The 19,004-nt window shown below is 40.7% G+C and overlaps 1 protein-coding gene across 3 annotated transcripts in view; it reads left to right on the top strand.

Annotated features, from left to right (window-relative positions):
• Positions 1-19,004, top strand: part of LOC110532223 (TOX high mobility group box family member 2) — a 121,441-nt gene that overhangs the window by 90,640 nt on the left and 11,797 nt on the right. For all 3 annotated transcript variants that reach the window (XM_021615929.3, XM_021615930.3, XM_021615931.3), the window contains one exon: positions 3,634-3,894. In XM_021615929.3, the coding sequence (XP_021471604.2) occupies positions 3,634-3,894 (261 nt within the window). The remainder of the gene's footprint in view (positions 1-3,633; positions 3,895-19,004) is intronic.

The raw sequence follows: 19,004 nt of genomic DNA, 5'->3' as shown, positions 1-19,004 counted from the left end.
CTCCTGATGAAACTGAAATGCATGGGTCTAAATGGTGTAGCAGTGAATTGGTTTGGGTCTTATCTGACCAACAGAACACAAGTGTGTAATGTTGGCGATGTTCTGTCAGAGGCCAAAGAAATATCCTGTGCAGTACCGCAGGTATCAATTTTAGGGCCTCTCTTATTTCTTATATGCGTTAATGATATGCCAAGTACAGTAAAGTGCTTTATGCTGATGACTCAGCCATACTGGTATCAGGGATGGATACAGTTTACATAAAGGAAACCCTGAGTAAAGAATTGCATTTTGTTAGAGATTGGTTGACTGACAACAATATGTCGCTACATTTGGGAAACACTTTAGTGATTTTGTTTGGAACAAAACGTAGATTGCTTAGGGCTGACAATATAAGGGTAAACTATGCAGACAAGGAGATTGAACCTAAAACAAGTGTAACTTATTTTGGTGTGTCCCTAGATCAATCCCTTTCTGGAGACCTGATTGCTGCTGAAATTATTTCTAAAATGGCGAATAAATTGAAATTATTGATATTTAACATCAAAGTTAAGAAACTGCTTGTCTCAACCTTGATCCCATGTCATTTTGATTATGCCTGCTCTGCTTGGTATAGTGGGCTATCAAAAAAGTTATATGCAGGGCCTGCAAAATAATGTTATCAGGTATATGCTGAATGTCCCCCCTAGGACCCACACAGGGGTACAGGACTTCCGGGAGGTGGGCATGTTGCCTTTGGAGTCCAACTTAATTAAACTTAATCATTATGTTTGACATCTTAAATGGTCGTGCCCCAGGTTATATGAAGAACCACATTGATATGCTCGATAACCAACACAGTTACAATACCAGATCTAGTGTTATGTCTTGTAAAATTTTCATTTGGACAAGGTTGTCTAAGTAAGAGAAACCACTCCACTGCCCCTTGTGCCCCCTACTGCTGGTCAGGAGTATTTATTTGAATTACCTGTATGATGTGCAATGGATAGAGTGTTTTAATGTGAAAATAAAATGGTTGATTTTTAAGGTTAGGGAGAAGTGCAGTGAATAGTGACACTTTTTAGGATGTCAATATAAATGAATGTATTTATGGTTGTTTGTCATTTTGTCTTGCCTTTTGTCATTATATGTGTTATTGTTTTTACCATCGAGGACCACTTTGGAAAAACAAGCATTTTAATTAATACTTTCAAATGATATCCTCTGGTTCTACGTTGTACATTTTGTTGTATATGTCTGTTACTCAAAATAAATCCCATTAAATTGCGGCGAGCTTTACACCACTCAAGCCGATGCTTGGCATTGTGCATGGTGATCTTAGCCTTGTGTGCGGCTGCTCGGCCATGGAAACCCATTTCACGAAGCTTCCGATGACAGTGTTTGTGCTGACGTTGCTTCCAGAGGCAGTTTGGAAGTCGATAGTGAGTGTTTCAACCGAGGACAGACGATTTTTACACTCTACATGCCGTTGTTACTCCGAGACGTTTCCACTTCACAGTAACAGCACTTACAGTTGACCGGGGCAGCTCTAGCAGGGCAGGAATTTGACGAACTGACTTGTTGGAAAGGTGGCATCCTATGACGGTGCCACGTTGAAAGTCACTGAGCTCTTCAGTAAGGTCATTCTACTGCCAATGTTTGTCTTTGGAGATTGCATGGCTGTTTACTCGATTTTACGGGTGTGGCTGAAATAGCCGATTCCACTAATTAGAAGCGATGTCCACATACTTTTGTACATATAGTGTAACAGTCAATAAATGTATCCTAGATACAAGTATCTAATTGATACTTGATGTCATAACGTGTCTTAATAACAGCTGTTCTTTCATTGTTGTGCACATGTTCAAATGCACAGTAAACTACCTCATATTACTGTATAGCCAAGTTATGACAAACCACACAGAGTCCCATAAAGTATCCCTTCAATACCATTGGTAGGTTCATTCAGAGAATAATAGGACTGATTAGAGCCAGATAAATTCATAGGACTTTCTGCAGTAGTCTAATTATGGTGTTCCCAAATGACATACTTGAAAATACTTGCTAAGTGGACATATTTGCCTTTTTTTCAAGAAATCCAAATATATTACAATAATATGCTATATTTATCTCGCTCATTAGACAAAACTATAGTAGCACTGTCCTTGAAAGTGTTTTGAGAAGGGCAATTCCGATGGACAAAGTAGAAAATAAATATGGGTTGTCATTAACCTGTTTTGTGAGAATACGAGCTCTCACTGAAGTTGAATACAATAGTAATTGTAGTATTGTGTTATCAGCCCGTACACATGTAAAGTGTATGTCATGAAAACATCAAGAAAAAAACCCAGCCTTTTATCTTGGTTCCATGCACCAACACAGCCTGTTGGACCAGGCTTTATTTTCCTCAGTATTTCTTTCCATTTGTTTGCTAAAAGTATTTGTTTGCAAGATAAATGGCTGCTCTGGCAGGCGAGGTGACGGCCTACACGAAGATGATATTGAATTGATTTCTGAAATGTTGCAGAACGGACTGCTTGATGTGTACCCCGAGACATGAATCATAAAAATTCTATTAAAAAGCTCTTGAATGGCTGACACTGGAATACCATTTGTGATGATTAATTTTCCCCAGTCATTATAAAGGGAGTCAGCATCAGATTGCCTCTGACAAAATTGCTTTTCATTCCCTGGTGAATACCCTCAGTGTGCTTTTGAGAGTGCAAAACCATATTTCTCAGCATAATATTATGTCAAGATGGCCCTTGAAGATACCACAGTGAGGCTTCCTCCTCTACCACCTGATTTGCATATGCAGAATCATGAGAATGTTTTTCACCTTGTTCTGATAGAGGGAGAGAAGAGGTATTTAGTCACCTTAGATACAACTCATGACGTCAAGACTGTCATGGGGATTTAGTTAACTCCATCTCAACCAAATTCAGTTCAGGAAATTGATTGAAATCCCATTATTAATCAGAACATAGAGAAATGTTAGTCAATGTGAGGATCTTTAATTCAAAGAGTTAAAGTAATTGACCGCAACCCTGGTGTTTGTTGCCAGTGCTCCACGAGTAAAGATTTGTTTGACTTCTTGATTAGTAAGCCATTAATCTTCAAAAGACATTGAAGTAAATTATTTTCATCATCACAAACAGATTTCTTTGTTTGTACATGCTCCTGCTTTCTGGGCTGACACTGAGGCCCCCTAGTCAGAGAGAGCTTTACATCATTCTGCATTATAACATGCTCTAGGATTGATTTCAAAAGCTGAGTGAGCACATTAGTATTGGTTATTAAAGTAGGATTTGTATATTCATGTCTTCCTACGTAGAGAAGCATGTGCAGTTGTGGTTCCAGGTGAATTCATGGTAGTTTAATCTCCTAATAGATGACTGTAATTTGTGGCATCATGAACGATGGCATTTGCTGTTATTTTTTTATTTCATTATCTCAACTCCTATGCTCTATTTCATTATCTCAACTCCTATGCTCTACACTCTCACCATATCACTCCTTTTACCGTAAGAACTCGACCTTTTACCGTAAGAACTCGAGTTAGCAAGGTTCCCAATGTGTTCATCACAAATGGAAAATAAACTGAAAATGTGAACCTTGAACTTGAAACTCATCCCATCACCTTGTCTCCCCTCTCAGAACTACTCCAGTCAGGGCCGAGGAAGCAACAGTGGAGGAGGAGGGGATGAAGACTACGAGATCCCCCCCATTACGCCCCCCAACCACGCTGATCCTTCTCTGCTGCACCTTATGGACCCCGAGTCAGGCTACACCTTTCACTCGCTGCCCCACAACGGCCTGCTCAACCCCTACTCCTACCCGGAGCTGCCCGCAGCCCTCATGATGTCCAACATGCTGAGCCAAGATAGCCATCTTCTCTCGGGGCATAACATGCACTCGGTAAGATTCACCAGTTACAGTCTTTCTCCTCTTCTGTCTCTTCCTCTTCCTCCTCCTCACTCATCCAGAGCTGCAGGTTGGTTTATGTATATCGCCATGTAACGTTTGCTAACACTTTTCTTAAAACCTGCAGGTATAACACATTAGGATGAAGTTATAATGCATTGCACAACTTGTTTATGAGCATGTATGATAATTTAATTGGTTGTTTTGTCGTCGCTGGACTGTTGTTAGGGTTGGTATGAAGGTATAACCAGTATTTGTTTGCCAATGTAGAGTAGGATTCAATTCAATGTTTTGTTAATTGCCACATATTTTCAGTGTGGCTTCATAAGGGACATGTTCTGGTTTTAGAACAGGGAAACACGCTCGTTTCAATTAGCAACCGTCTAACAGGCCTATTACAGAGTGTGGAACAAAAGCTTACGGAGACCCCAGCAGACACATGCAACAATTTTGCTTTACACGTGATGCTTTTTAACTCCCAGACTTTTGCGACAGATGTCTATTCAAATCGTCAAACTCAAAAGGATTTGATTCGCTCAAAGTGAACACAGAAAGAGAGCAACGAGCTGTGCGGTGCACATTTTCATTCACTCTCTAATAGACAAGGGTTCTCCCTTGTCAGCTACTTTTCTCCTTCATAAGGATGCCGAGGACCTCCATTCCAACGCCAGTAAGCGTCTATTTCATGTGTTAAACATGGTTCACACTGAACATGCAAACACCCCTGGCGTACACATTCAAGTTTTTTAATCACGAAATCGAACGAGATGAATTATAGATGACCTGCGTGTGAATAATTCAGTTTTATATACTTTCATCTGACACAAATATAACTTTTGGGTTATAAATATTCATGGTTTAATGTGAGCATCCGTGGCATTTATCCTTGGTTAATCAGGTCTTATGAGATTTTGGAATCAAAGTGCATATGTTGTACATTTTATGTGTGTGGCAGACTGGGCTTAAGTCACTGTGTTGAACATACCAGTGAGCTGAATATGGGTGGTATAGTGATATATAGTAGGCTACGTATTGTGTTTTTTTTTTTTTTCTTTAGTTATACCAGTGGTCAGAAAATGCTCGAGCTACTATTTGTCATAGCAAAGGCCGCATTAATTGACACAATTGGAATGAGGCATGCATTGGTGCATGTTAATGTGCATGCCATGCGTATGTGCCTACGCGCACAAACATAGACATTTACGTATGGGAGAAAGCTGCTCTCTTTCCTACTTGGTGTATTAGGCCAATAACATTTCTTTGAGAAAGAGAGTCCTGGTTTTTTAACAGCTTTTGTTTCACCTTTGCTATAATTTATTTTCAAGTAGTCCTTCAGGGTAATGTTCCATTTTCTTATTTCACACCCCCTTTTCTCATAAATGAATCGTCATCGCCATAAATCACTGCACAAACAGAGACTTGCACACACCGTGAACGGTCCAAAGATTTATGTAACACATTCATGTTTTCCACTTCCTCATTTTAGTACTACTCTACTGGAGCCTGGCTAATAATAGTGACTATTAATATTTCCTGTTGCCTAGCAACCTGAGCAAGTAATAGCTTACTCTGGGAAAAAAAGATAACCGATAAGGAAAAAAATGTAATTCATTTATTATCTCTGGGGACAAGAGGAGCTTATTTCTCAGGCAGAGGCATGGAAACGTATAGCATGAAATATCTTAAAGGAATTGAAGATGAGGATGTTTCATTTGACGTTTTTCCTATGATGTCAATGAACCTTAATTTCATGCCAATAAAGGCATAATTGACAGATGAAATTCATATTTTTGTCATAGCCACAGCACGGTATTTGTGTTTTAGGAACATACTGTGTCGAAAAAGGCAGAAAGTGCGGTTTTGGCAACGTGGGGGAATGCAAAACATAAAGGTTTCCTTAATATTCGATGAAGGCATATGCTGATCATTATTATTATTAAATTGAAACATTATAATTCAGTGTCAAGTGTTTTCTTTCATTGTAGCTGTACTGTAACCGATAAGAAAATTAGTTGATTCAACAGCAATGCCTCAAGCATACTGTTCATATCAGCAATGATAACTATCCTACAGGGTATGTAAACTCCTTTACAAATACAGAACTACAAGCTCAGCTGAAGCAATAGACATTGCTCATCTCTGGGGATGATGTTGCTGGTTTGAGTACAACATTTAGCCTAAGGCTAAAGCTCAGGAAACTTCTCTCTGCTTTAGGATTCTCCATGCACCTCATGGTCTCACATCGCAAACAGTTTTAAAGAGATAGTTCAGGGAAATTACATACTCTTAATATGTGTTGTCTTACCTTTAAAGCAGTCTTTAGGACAAGGAGTGACTGCAATCCTTTTGCTTTTGTTAAACTAGCCACTATTTTTAAATATGTACGTTTGCTGAACTATCCCTTTAAAGGCACATGTGTCATACTCATTCCACGGAGGGCCCAGGGTCTGCGGGTTTTCGCTCCTTCCTTGTACTTAATTGGTGAATTAAGGTCACTAATTAGTGAGGAACTCCCCTCGCCTGGTTATCTAGGGCGTAATTGAAAGGAGAAAAAAAAACACAGACACAAAAATAACTGAACCCGTGGAATGAGTTTAACATCCCAGATTTAAGGCATTACAGTATTGTCAGCAGTTGATCTGACCATGAGCATCAACATAATTTTAGAAATAGACATAGTCATATAAGCCCACTTGTTCATTTCTTGTCATAGATGTCTCAAATTGATTTTTTTTTATTACTGAGAGCAGTGGCACAAATATCCCAAATCTCTGGTCACTGGTGGAGCACATGATAATACCCTTCCACTCATTTAGAAACGTAATCTTTTTTTCTATGAATTAATCTCATCTTTGACAGGCTCCTCCCTCTCAGTTCATTCTGACTGCTCAGAAGGCTAAATAATTAGCTGCTAATTCACAGGATGATCTGCAGGAGATGGGGGGAAAATGGGCTGAAGCAACTAAATGTTGATACGATATGTAGCTTTTGACTTGAATATGAAAGTAGTAGTATTTTTTACGACAGTTAAATGAAATTCCTATTTACGTCAAGCTACTGTATGTTTCATCTGAGACTTTGAATCTTAGCCTGCCTTTCTACAATGCATTTGTATGTAGTAGCTGACAACAAACTCTGCCTTTGTTGCTAATTACAATAATGACATACCACACGTTTAAACAGCCAGCAAAATAAGTTTCCAAAACATGCGGGAATGGTTCGGATATGTTATCCTTAATTAGAAGTTTACGGTGGCTTGTTATCGGTAAAGTCAGCGGCCCACTACTCATTTGGCTGATGTGCTTTCCAGTGGTCAGACGGCAGTAGCCGACACTACTTATAGAGTAAAGTCTATCGACATTGGTACAATATCAGCTCACAGTGGTGTACTGCCTCATAGCCATTAGTGGTCCGATAGGTATTTGCTAGCTGGATAGTGTTATAGGAGGATGTAAGGTGTTTACCCAAGTGTGATGTTCAAGAAACGTTCTGACCCCCCTGCCCAAAAAACTCTGTTGTCTAAGGGCAGACGAACACAAAGTTTGAATGGGACATTGAACAATACTTCATTTCTAAGCTTGATGGAGATCTCATTATGCCTGCATGGAGACCTATCACTGTCAACGTTGCTTTCTTCTCAGTGTGCTACTGTGGGGGGCGTCATGTTTGACTGGCCACCAGATCCCGAGCCTGGATCGTCTGGCTTATGTTTGCAAGAAGAAGAGGAGGGAATTATTTGAAAAAGAGGAGGGAATTCTCCGGCAGGCGGCAATGTGTCGAGGATGGGGACAGGCACAGTGCCAAGGGGGACGCCGGGACGTTTAAATATTAAAACTGAACGCCAGCCGACGTCTCCTTACAAGCATAATGAGGGTGGTTTGGCGAACTGCCCACCGCCACAAAAGCTCAGTATAATCTGCAAGTTAATGTAGAACTCACATTATTCGAATTAGGGGATTTGTTCAATCTAGTTAAACATGTGGAGCTACGTAACTATTTTTGGCAGGGTGCATCTGTCATTAGACCACAGGCTGCCCGTATTCAGGAATCTCTTGTTGTCTAAATACTTTAAATTTGTGTTATTGTTAGACTATGAATAGTGTCTAGTTGGCATTACTGTTGTGATGCAAAGCCAATGTTATTGACTGTTGAAGGCCATACTTGCTTTATCAATGTAAAAAATAGTTGACTATGCTGCTACCCAATAATAACACACTGAAGGGATAGTTCATCCATATTAGAAAATGTGTTTAAATGGAAGTCAATGTACTCAATGTCACATGTTTTAAATGACATGCCAAAGTTTGGAATACTGTCTCCTTGTCCATAGACTCCGTTCAGGGTAAGGGACCAATAAACAATTCTTACATTTGGATGAACTATCACTTTAATCATGTGGGGTGTTTTACTGGTACTTCTAGATGTTCTTTATAACCCGTTTTAGATCTACACAAAGTATTAGTTTTGAAACTGTCTGTGGCTGTTTCTGTGTGTTTTCGGGCATACATTTTAGTCAGACTCACTGAATGTTAGCTTAACTTAATTTAATATGTTAAAGGAAATGTGTATTGCATCACTTGGCCTTTAGGACATAGACCGGGGCATAGACAGCGAGGGAAAAACAACACAACCATTTTAAAAGCAGCAACACAAAAAGTGTATCGATGGCTGCAGTTATTGACAGAATCATAGTACATGGAAGGCGAATCAAATGTTTAACAAGGTCAGAATGAGCCAGTCACATATTATACAAATCAGTATCTGATCTTAGAAACATGAATGGTCATATTCAAACAGCATAACCTCAGGATGAATAATAATGATTACATGTGGGGCTAGAAATGGACGATTTCTGCTGTTTGAAGTGAAGTTAGCAATGAAGTCCCATTCCAGACAGTCTGGGCAGGCCTGAGACACATCTAATATGACCTGCCTGCACCGTTGCCTTCAACTGGAACATATATGACATCTTGTTTCGCTTTCACAGGAACTCAATAATAGTCAGGGCACTATGATTCAGTGTTTAATAGAAGTAAAGCTTTGCTTTTGGATGCTTGTGCATGGATGAGAGTAAAGAAATGAAGAAGTGTGTTACAGGATTAAACATCAAAAACAAATGAGCATTCATTGCAGCCATGAATATTCATGCTGCTAATTCAAATAACCTTAGGCGACTGTTAAGACGAATGAATATTTAAAACAGCATGGTCGTAGAGTTTTTGTAACATTGCATTATAGCTGACTTTCTGAGATTATGAGTATGTTATAATTGAGTAAACAATTGAATTTGGAGAACCACTTTTTATCCTGATGAAAATAGTTATATGTTTTCATGTTGCAGTACATATTAGTTCCAGTACAGTAAAGTACTCTAAGGTAAGATTTTATCATGGAGAGAAGAAGCACAAAAGGGAGAAGCATACTCACTATTTAGTATAACTAACGTAAACCTAGTACAATTATAACACCAGTATCCAGCAAGTAAGAGCAGAGGGAAGGAAGCGATTTACCAAATTGATACGCACCCCAGAGAGTGAGTAGAAAGGGCACTGACAGACTACACAGACTGAACATGTTGCTTTTCCATGCTAGTCTGAAGAGGGGAACCTGCTTACAGTACACATAGACAGTGGGACACAAAGCCCACTTAAAAGGGGCTTGCCATTTCCTTTGAAATGCTAATTAAGCCCAGCACACAACAAGTCATTATTATAGTCATTTGTTTAAATTAAACGCTCTGTGATTCTACAATAGCAGCCGCGGCCCCGCGCACGGGGAAGCCATCACTCTCACCCAGGGAGCGACTGTGGTTAGGGTTAGACAATCTGTTCGCAGGATTAGGCCTTACTATCTGCTTTCGCCAGCAGTAGCGCTCGCTCAACACAGCTGCTGTAGGCCTACAAGCAAGAGAGGGTGTAGCATACATACTGTAGGACTACTGTACAACCAGTAACACTTTATTTGAAAGGGCTTCATAACGACGACTTCATAACACATTCAGTGCATGACCATTTCTTCATGCCAACGACCGCAAGTTAATATTTACATTATCTCGCGTGTCGTCCTTTGGGGCGTGAACACAATAGGGCCTACACAATTTACTTGACTGTTATTTCTGTTGTGGAATTGATTGAATGTTATTTCAAAGCATAAGTGAAGTTTATAGAGAATAATAGGCCTGAACCCGGAGCGTTGCTCATTTTCTTGTCTTCCTTTTCCCTTTCTTTAAATCGTGTTTGAAGGGGATCCAAATAAATGGTGCTGTGCTACAAGTGAATTTGACACACATTTTCCATCTAGTCTTTTCGTATGAGACAGTGCACATCAGCAGCCAAACAAAGCCTGTTGCACCAACAACAGCCCTCCCCATCCTGACAATTAGTAATTTGTTATGTTGTTATACACCATCTCTGTACCATCTCATTGAGGGGTGCAGAGAGAAAGCGGAATGAGTCGTACTGGCAGAGCATGTTGCATAAGGTGTGCACATGGAGGAGATTATAGTTTTGACTAAGCTCACTTATGCTCGTCGCAGGAGCGGAAAGAAGTTGGAAAATAACCCCTGACTTGAATTAATGGGTACGCCAGCAGCTCAAGGCAGCTAGGCTTTCTACAGCAGCAGGTGGAAGCGAGCAGTTAGCTCCTATACAGCCATAAGCCAAGCCAAGTTGATTAGGGATACCGGGAGACCTCATCGTTTGCATTGTTATCGGAACGTATGGTTCACTAAAAAATATGCGTCCCTTTATGAACTTATAGACATCTAACCTTTTAAATGCATTATGAGCTTAGTCAGTGTTTCCCCTATATTCATTTTTTAAAATGGCATGGCATGGGGCCACCATTGATTTTGTTATAATATTTTGAGTCACTGAGATAGCATAAGAGCACGACCTAAGCCATGGCAAATTGTGTAGAATTGCAGGCAATTTGCTTTAAAATAATAACATATTGTCTCTGCGGCCAAGAGTAGGACATAAAAAAAATTGGTTGGATAACCACCCTACTCCCCCCGCTAACTTTGCCACCGCTGATGAAAAATATCCCAGGGGAAACACTGGCTGAGTACAGCTGGCTTACCCTGTCATAACCTGAAATGTATAGTTCTGGTACGCCATTGTTTATTTATGTTTTTAATGTAATTTGAGTCTTGACACCACAATGCATAGCTTCATGTTGATCTCATGGAGTGTAGTTAAGAGTAGTTACATTTGAATTGAAGGGTAGTTACAGTGGTACTGTAAGAGTAGTTACCTAACCCCACTCCTCTATTTTCCAAACAAAGTGGCAGAGGCAGGCTGGTGAAATTACATATTGTGCCTTTAAAGTGTTAAGGCAGATATGCCATGTCAATATGCAGCAGAATATTGCTATGGAGTGTTTTTCCTTTCTTTTTTCAATAGAAAATGAAAGTTTGATTGATATCAATAGGTTGTGGCCCTGTGATGCCTCTGTTGCCTGACATTCTGTTGCCTGACATCTCTCCTGCTGGTCTGATGTTTACAGAGAAACATAGCAAATGGCCATTAAAGGGTCCACATTTTTCCATCGGGCTATTGCTATGGAAACCCAGCAGCATTTGATTAATAGTTAATGTTTGAGTAATAGTTTTATCTTCTTGTATTGCTTCTCGGTCTGCAAAGCTCCATTCAGAGTGCCATGTCAGATAGAAAACAAAGAAAATATCATCCAAATCAAGTTTTTTTTACTTTTTGGGACTCAATGCTGTTTTCAGGTCTCTCCAGAGATGTTTGATCGGGTTTAAGTCCGGGCTCTGGCTGGGCCACTCTGGCTGGGCCACTCAACATTCAGAGACTTGTCCCGAAGCCACTCCTGCGTTGTCTTGGCTGTGTGCTTAGGGTCATGGTCCTGTTGGAAGGATCTCTCTGTACTTTGCTCCGTTCATCTTTTCTAGTCTCTCAGTCCCTGCCGCTGAAAAACATCCCTGCAGACAGGTGTGTGCCTTTCCAAATCATGTCCAATTAATTGAATTTACCACATCTGGACTCCAATCAAGTTGTAGAAACATCTCAAGGATGATTAATGGAAACAGGATGCACCTGAGTTCAATTTCGAGTCTCATAGCAAAGGGTCTGAATACTAATGTAAATAAGTTATTTCTATTTTTATTTTTTAATACATTTGCTAACATTTATAAAAACCTATTTTCACTTTGTCATTATGGGGTATTGTGTGTTGATGACTGAAAAAAGTAATTAAATCCATTTTAGAATAAGGCTGTAACGTAACAAAATAAGGAAAAAGTCAAGGGGTCTGAATACTTTCCAGATCCACTGTAGGCCTACCTGGATTGAAAATGAGCATTTAATTCCCCCACCTCTAAATAACATGGTTGTGTACAGAAACCCACTGGGGCCAATTAGAATGTGAGCAGTCAGGAAGTGCGTGGCAGATGCTTTGCCACTCTTTATGAAGAGCCGACCTCCAGGGGCCTCTCCAACAGCTCGTTAGCAAAGTGTTAATGTAATTAGTTTTCACTTAGGACTGTTTTCACCACATTATCAAATACGAGGGCTCAGCAATTTGTGCTTAGTTAGGTCCACCACTGGGCAAAGGCTTTTAAAAATGTCTCCTTTAGGGTTGACAGTAGTGCCATTGTACATAATATAATTATATATACAGGGTTTGGGAGTAACTGATTAAATGTAAAAAACTATGTCAGTATCTTTTCCAGAAATCATCAAGAATTCTGAGGTTTTACATTGCGAGATGCCTGCCTTGGTTGCAATGTAATCAGTTACATGCAGGAATGGAATTTAAGGATTTTGGGCACTAGCCATCAGGCTAGTTGAGAACATTTTTTACTACAAAAGTTCTAGCCTCAGGCTAGCGGGCCATCTACATTTCCATCCTTGGTTACATGTAATACCAGCAAAAATATTGTAATCAGATTACAAATGCTTTTTGTTAAACTAGAGGATTACTCCTTAGATTACTTTTAGATTCAGAAATTATGTATGTGGGAAAAAAATACGTTGTGTTACCTTTCTGTGTTCTCACTGACATTCAATTCAGCATTGAAAAAAAGGCAGAAGTTTAAGTTTGTTCCACCTGAGCGAGTCTGTTACACACCAAATGCATTTGATGGATCCAAAACTAACTGAAAGTAATCCAATTACATTTCTGAGTTTGGGTAATCAAAAGTGCAGTTACTGTTTACAATTTGGGACAGGTAACATTTAGAAAGTAATGTACCCAACCATGTGTATATATATGCCATTTAGCAGATGCTTTTATCCATAGAGACTTACATTGAGAGCATACTTTTTTATATCAGTGCCACAGTGGGATTTGAACAGAGCCACACACAACCCATCATTCATATTTTGTAGGTTTAGTTCATGTCAACCTAATCTGTTATCCTTTTAAATGGAGGTTATTGGTAGATGTCATGTCTGGTGTGCAAGTTTTGTCTGTATGCTGTATGTTTGAGGGAAAACTATGTCAATATCTTTTCCATAAATCATCAAGAGTTCTGAGGTTTTCCGTTGCCGAATGCCTGCCTTGGTTGCAATTTCCTAAGCCAAAGAGCCTGGGCTATGATATTAATTTCCAACCAATATAATCATGTCTTAAATATCATGTGCCACATACATTTACACTTCCTCTTCATAATTGTTTGGTCTGAACAGTATTTCCTTTTGATTTGTGTGGTTCTCTGCACATATGCCTGGATATACTCAGGGTCATGACGTTCAGTCAGACTTACTTACAGAGGAACAGTATGACATGAGTTTCCAGATGTGTGTGGTATATAGTTAAAGCATAAACGTCAGTCTCTTGTTGGTATAGGTAGGGCTATGACCATGTGACTTGACTAGGAAAAACTCTGCCAATCTATAACCAGGAAAAACCAATAACCAGTCACCACAGTTCAAGCCATGCCCACTTTGCTTTTTCTAAACCTGCAAAGGCTTATAGACAACATCTGCATTAAGCACTCCTTATAAAAGTCAGTTGTTGGAAGAGTCCATTTTCCAGGGAGCTAAGGGGGTACAATAACCAGGGATGGGCAAACATTTGAAAATAAAATGGCAAACTACAATTACAAAATACCATAAAGATCAATGTATCAAAATAAACTACCCAATACTTGTATTTTGAAATGTATTTAATCAAAATACATGTATTTTGTATTTTAAAATACAGAAATGCATTTGCAAGTAGCCGGCCCGAACAGCAACGACATTCTCAGTAATGGTTACAGAAATGTTTTACTTGTTATGGCTGTGATATGTTGTTGTTTACCTACCATAGATGAATGCACTGACGGTAAGTCACTCTGGATAAGAGTGTCTGCTAAATTACCAAAATGTACAGTAAATGTATATGTGAAAATGAACATACCAAAATTAACTGCAAAGCACAAGTATTATTATTGTCCTCGTTTCAGGGTCATGTCTAGATGACATACAGCGTGACCTAGTTCTCTTAAACCTGCTACAAAAATTCAATTTTGACAAAAGCTGTATCCCTTCTAGACAAAACCTTGTTACGGGGATGAGCTCATTAGAATAATACTCACCATGCTTTGTAATGGTCTATTCTTACTTACACATGTATGTTTAGTTCATTTAGCAGACGCTCTTATCACACCATAGTGTCATCAGAATTCTGATACCAATGCCGGATGAAAGGGGGCCACACAATGGTGAACCGCATTAAAAAATGATGTAGAAAGGTATTTAAAAAATACAAATACAAAAATACAGCTCTCGAAAGTATCTTCTTACGAAATACATTGAATCCCCCCCTTCCACATCTACATTACATGACCAAAAGTATGTGGACACCTGCTCATCGAAGAGCTCATTCCAAAATCATGGGCAAAAATATGGATTTGGTCCACCCTTTGCTGCTATAAGAGCCTCCACTCTTCTGGGAAGGCTTTCCACTAGATGTTGGAACATTGCTGCGGGGACATGCTTACATTCAGCCACAAGAGCATTAGTGAGGTCGGGCACTGATGTTGAAAGATTAAGCCTGGCTTGCAGTCGGCGTTCCAATTCATCCCAAAGGTGTTCGATGGGGTTGAGGTCAGGGCCCTGTGCAGGCCAGTCAAGTTCTTCCACACCATTTATGTATTGACCTTGTTTTATGCACTGGGGCATTGTCTAGCTGAAACAGGATAGGGTCTTCCCCAAACTGTTGCCACAAAGTTGGAAACGCAGAATCCTCTATAATGTCATTGTATGTTGTAGCATTAAGATTTCCCTTCACTGGAACTAAGGAGCCTAGACCATGAAAACAGCCCCAGACCATTATTCCTCATCCACCAAACTTTACAGTTGGAACTATCCATTCAGGCAGGTAGCGTTCTCCTGGCATCCACCAAACCCATGACAGGTAAAGTGCATTCAGAAAGTATTCACACCCCTTGACCTTTTCCACATTTTGTTGTGTTACAGAGTTAAAAATTAATAAAATGTAGACTTGTTTGTCACTGGCCTACACACAATACCCCCTAAAATCAAAGTGGAATTATGTTTTAATATTTGTTTAACAAATTCATTAAAAATGAAAAGCTGAATTGTCTTGAGTACTCAACCAATATCTCTCTCTTCATCACTCAATACCTAGGTTTACCTCCACTGTATTCACATCCTACCTTACCTTTGTCTGTACATTATACCTTGATGCTATTTTATCGCCCCCAGAAACCTCCTTTTACTCTCTGTTCCAGACGTTCTAAACGACCAATTCTTATTGCTTTTAGCCGCACCCTTATTCTACTCCTACTCTGTTCCTTTGGCGATGTAGAGGTGAATCCAGGCCCTGCAGTGCCTAGCTCCACTCCTATTCCCCAGGCAATCTCTTTTGACGACTTCTGTAACCGTAATAGCCTTGGTTTCATGCATGTTAACATTAGAAGCCTCCTCCCTAAGTTTGTTCTATTCACTGCTTTAGCACACTCTGCCAACCCGGATGTTCTAGCTGTGTCTGAATCCTGGCTTAGGAAGACCACCAAAAATTCAGACATTTTAATTCCAAACTACAACATTTTCAGACAAGATAGAACTGCCAAAGGGGGCGGTGTTGCAATCTACTGCAAAGATAGCCTGCAGAGTTCTGTCCTACTATCCAGGTCTGTACCCAAACAATTTGAACTTCTACTTTTAAAAATCCACCTCTCTAAAAACAAGTCTCTCACCGTTGCCGCCTGCTATAGACCACCCTCTGCCCCCAGCTGTGCTCTGGACACCATATGTGAACTGATTGCCCCCCATCTATCTTCAGAGCTTGTGCTGCTAGGCGACCTAAACTTGAACATGCTTAACACCCCAGCCATCCTACAATCTAAACTTGATGCCCTCAACCTCACACAAATTATCAATGAACCTACCAGGTACCTCCCCAAAGCCTTAAACACGGGCACCCTCATAGATATCATCCTAACCAACTTGCCCTTTAAATACACCTCTGCTGTTTTCAACCAAGATCTCAGCGATCACTGCCTCATTGCCTGCATCCGTAATGGGTCAGCGGTCAAACAACCTCCACTCATCACTGTAAAACGCTCCCTGAAACACTTCAGCGAGCAGGCCTTTCTAATCGACCTGGCCGGGGTATCCTGGAAGGATATTGATCTCATCCCGTCAGTAGAGGATGCCTGGATATTTTTTTTAAATGCCTTCCTAACCATCTTAAATAAACATGCCCCATTCAAGAAATTTAGAACCAGGAACAGATATAGCCCTTGGTTCTCCCCAGACCTGACTGCCCTGAACCAACACAAAAACATCCTATGGCGTTCTGCATTAGCATCGAACAGCCCCCGTGATATGCAGCTGTTCAGGGAAGCTAGAAACCATTATACACAGGCAGTTAGAAAAGCCAAGGCTAGCTTTTTCAAGCAGAAATTTGCTTCCTGCAACACTAACTCAAAAAAGTTCTGGGACACTGTAAAGTCCATGGAGAATAAGAACACCTCCTGCAACCAATCATCCTATTTTGTTAGTTTTTTCGTGTTGTTCAGAACTTGTTTTGTACATATTGTTGCTGCTACCATCTCTTATGACCGAAAAGAGCTTCTGGACATCAGAACTGGGATTACTCACCTCAAATTGGAGTTATTTTTCAATGAGTCGGATGCAAGTGATATACTGCAGACACCCGACCAGGCCCCGATCCCCGTGATTCCCCCGGAGAAGGAAACAGAGATTTCGAGGCAAAAGATCAGGGTGCCTTGCGAGGATCAGGCGACAAGTGGCTAATCTGCCCATGTCTTCCATTCCGCTAGCTAACGTTCAATCGCTGTGAAATAACTGGGATGAACTGAAAGCCTGTATATCATACCAACGGGACATTAAAAACTGTAATATCTTATGTTTCACAGAGTCGTGGCTGAACGACGACATTAAGAACATACAGCTAGCGGGTTATACACTCTATCAGCAAAACAGAAAAGCAGCCTCTGGTAAGACACGGACGGGGGCCTATGCATTTATGTAAACAACAGCTGGTGCATGATATCAAAGGAAGTCTCAAAGTTTTGCTCGCCCGAGGAAGAGTATCTCATGATAAGCTGTAGACCACACTATCTACCTAGAGAGTTTTCATCTGTATTTTCCGTAGCTGTCAACATACCACCACATAGCGAACTTGGCACTAAAACTGCACTCAATGAGCTGTAATTCCTCCATAAGCAAACAGGAAAACGCTCATCCAGAGGCAAACACCCCTGGTGGCCGGTGGCTTTAATGCAGGGAAACCTAAACCAGTTTTACAGAATTTCTATCAGCATGTTAAATGTGCAACCAGATGGGAACAAATTCTAGACCACCTTTACTCCACACACGGAGACGTATACAAAGCTGTCTCTCGCCCTCCATTTGGAAAATCTGACCATAATTCTATCCTCCTGATTCTTGCTTACAAGCAAAAATTAAAGCAGGAAGCACCAGTGACTATATCTATAAAAAAGTGGTCAGATGAAGCAGATGCAAAACAACAGGACGGTTTTGCTAGCACAGACTGGAACATGTTCCGGGATTCTTCTGATGGCATTGAGGAGTACACCACATCAGTTGCTGGCTTTATCAATAAGTGCATCGAGGACGTTGTCCCCACAGTGACTGTACGTACATACCCCAACCAGGAGCCATGGATTGCAGGCAACATTCACACCAAGCTAAAGGCTAGAGTTGCCGCTTTCAAGGAGTGGGACTCTAACCAGGAAGCTTATAAGAAATCCCGCTATTCCCTCCGAAGAACCATCAAACAGTCAAAGCGTTAATACAGGACTAAGATTGAATCGTACTACACCGGCTTTGACGCTCGTTGGATTTGAGCTTGCAAACAGGGCTTGCAAACTATTACAGACTACAAAGGAAAGCACAACCCGGGAGCTGCCCAGAGACATGAGTCTACCAGATGAGCTACGTAACTTCTACGCTTGCTTCGATGCAAGTAACACTGAAACATGCATGAGAGCATAAGCTGGTCCAGATGACTGTGTGATCACGCTCTCTGCAGCCAATATGAGTAAGACCTTTAAACAGGTCAACAGAAGGATTACCAGGATGTGTACTCCGAGCATGAGATGACCAGCTGGCAAGTGTCTTCACTGGCATTTTCAACCTCTCCCTGTCTGAATCTGTAATACCAACATGCAGACCACCATAGTCCCTGTGCCCAAGAACACTAAGGTAACCTTCCTAAATGACTACCGAACCATAGCACTCCCCGTCTGTAGCCATTAAATACTTTGAAAGGTTGGTCATGGCTCACATCAACACCATTATCCCAGAAACCCTAGACCCACTCCAATTTGCATACCGCATCAACTCCACAGATGATGCAATCTCTATTGCACTCCACACTGCCCTTTCCCACCTGGACAAAGGGAACACTAATGTGAGAATGCTATTCATTGACTACAGCTCAGCATTCAACACCACAGTGCCCTCAAAGCTCATCACTAAGGACGCTGGGACTAAACACCTTCCTCTGCATCTGGATCCTGGACTTCCTGACGGGCAGCCTCCAGATTTTAAGGGTTAGTAACAACACATCCGCCACGCTGATCCTCAACACGGGGGCCCCTCATGGGTGCATGCTCAGTCCCCTCCTATTCTCCCTAT

Source organism: Oncorhynchus mykiss, chromosome 9 (genome assembly GCF_057628025.1).
Source record: "Oncorhynchus mykiss isolate SJ-2025 chromosome 9, ASM5762802v1, whole genome shotgun sequence".
Lineage (NCBI taxonomy): Eukaryota > Metazoa > Chordata > Actinopteri > Salmoniformes > Salmonidae > Oncorhynchus > Oncorhynchus mykiss.
The sequence above is the reverse complement of the archived record's forward strand: the minus strand, read 5'-3'. Positions and strand labels throughout refer to the sequence as shown.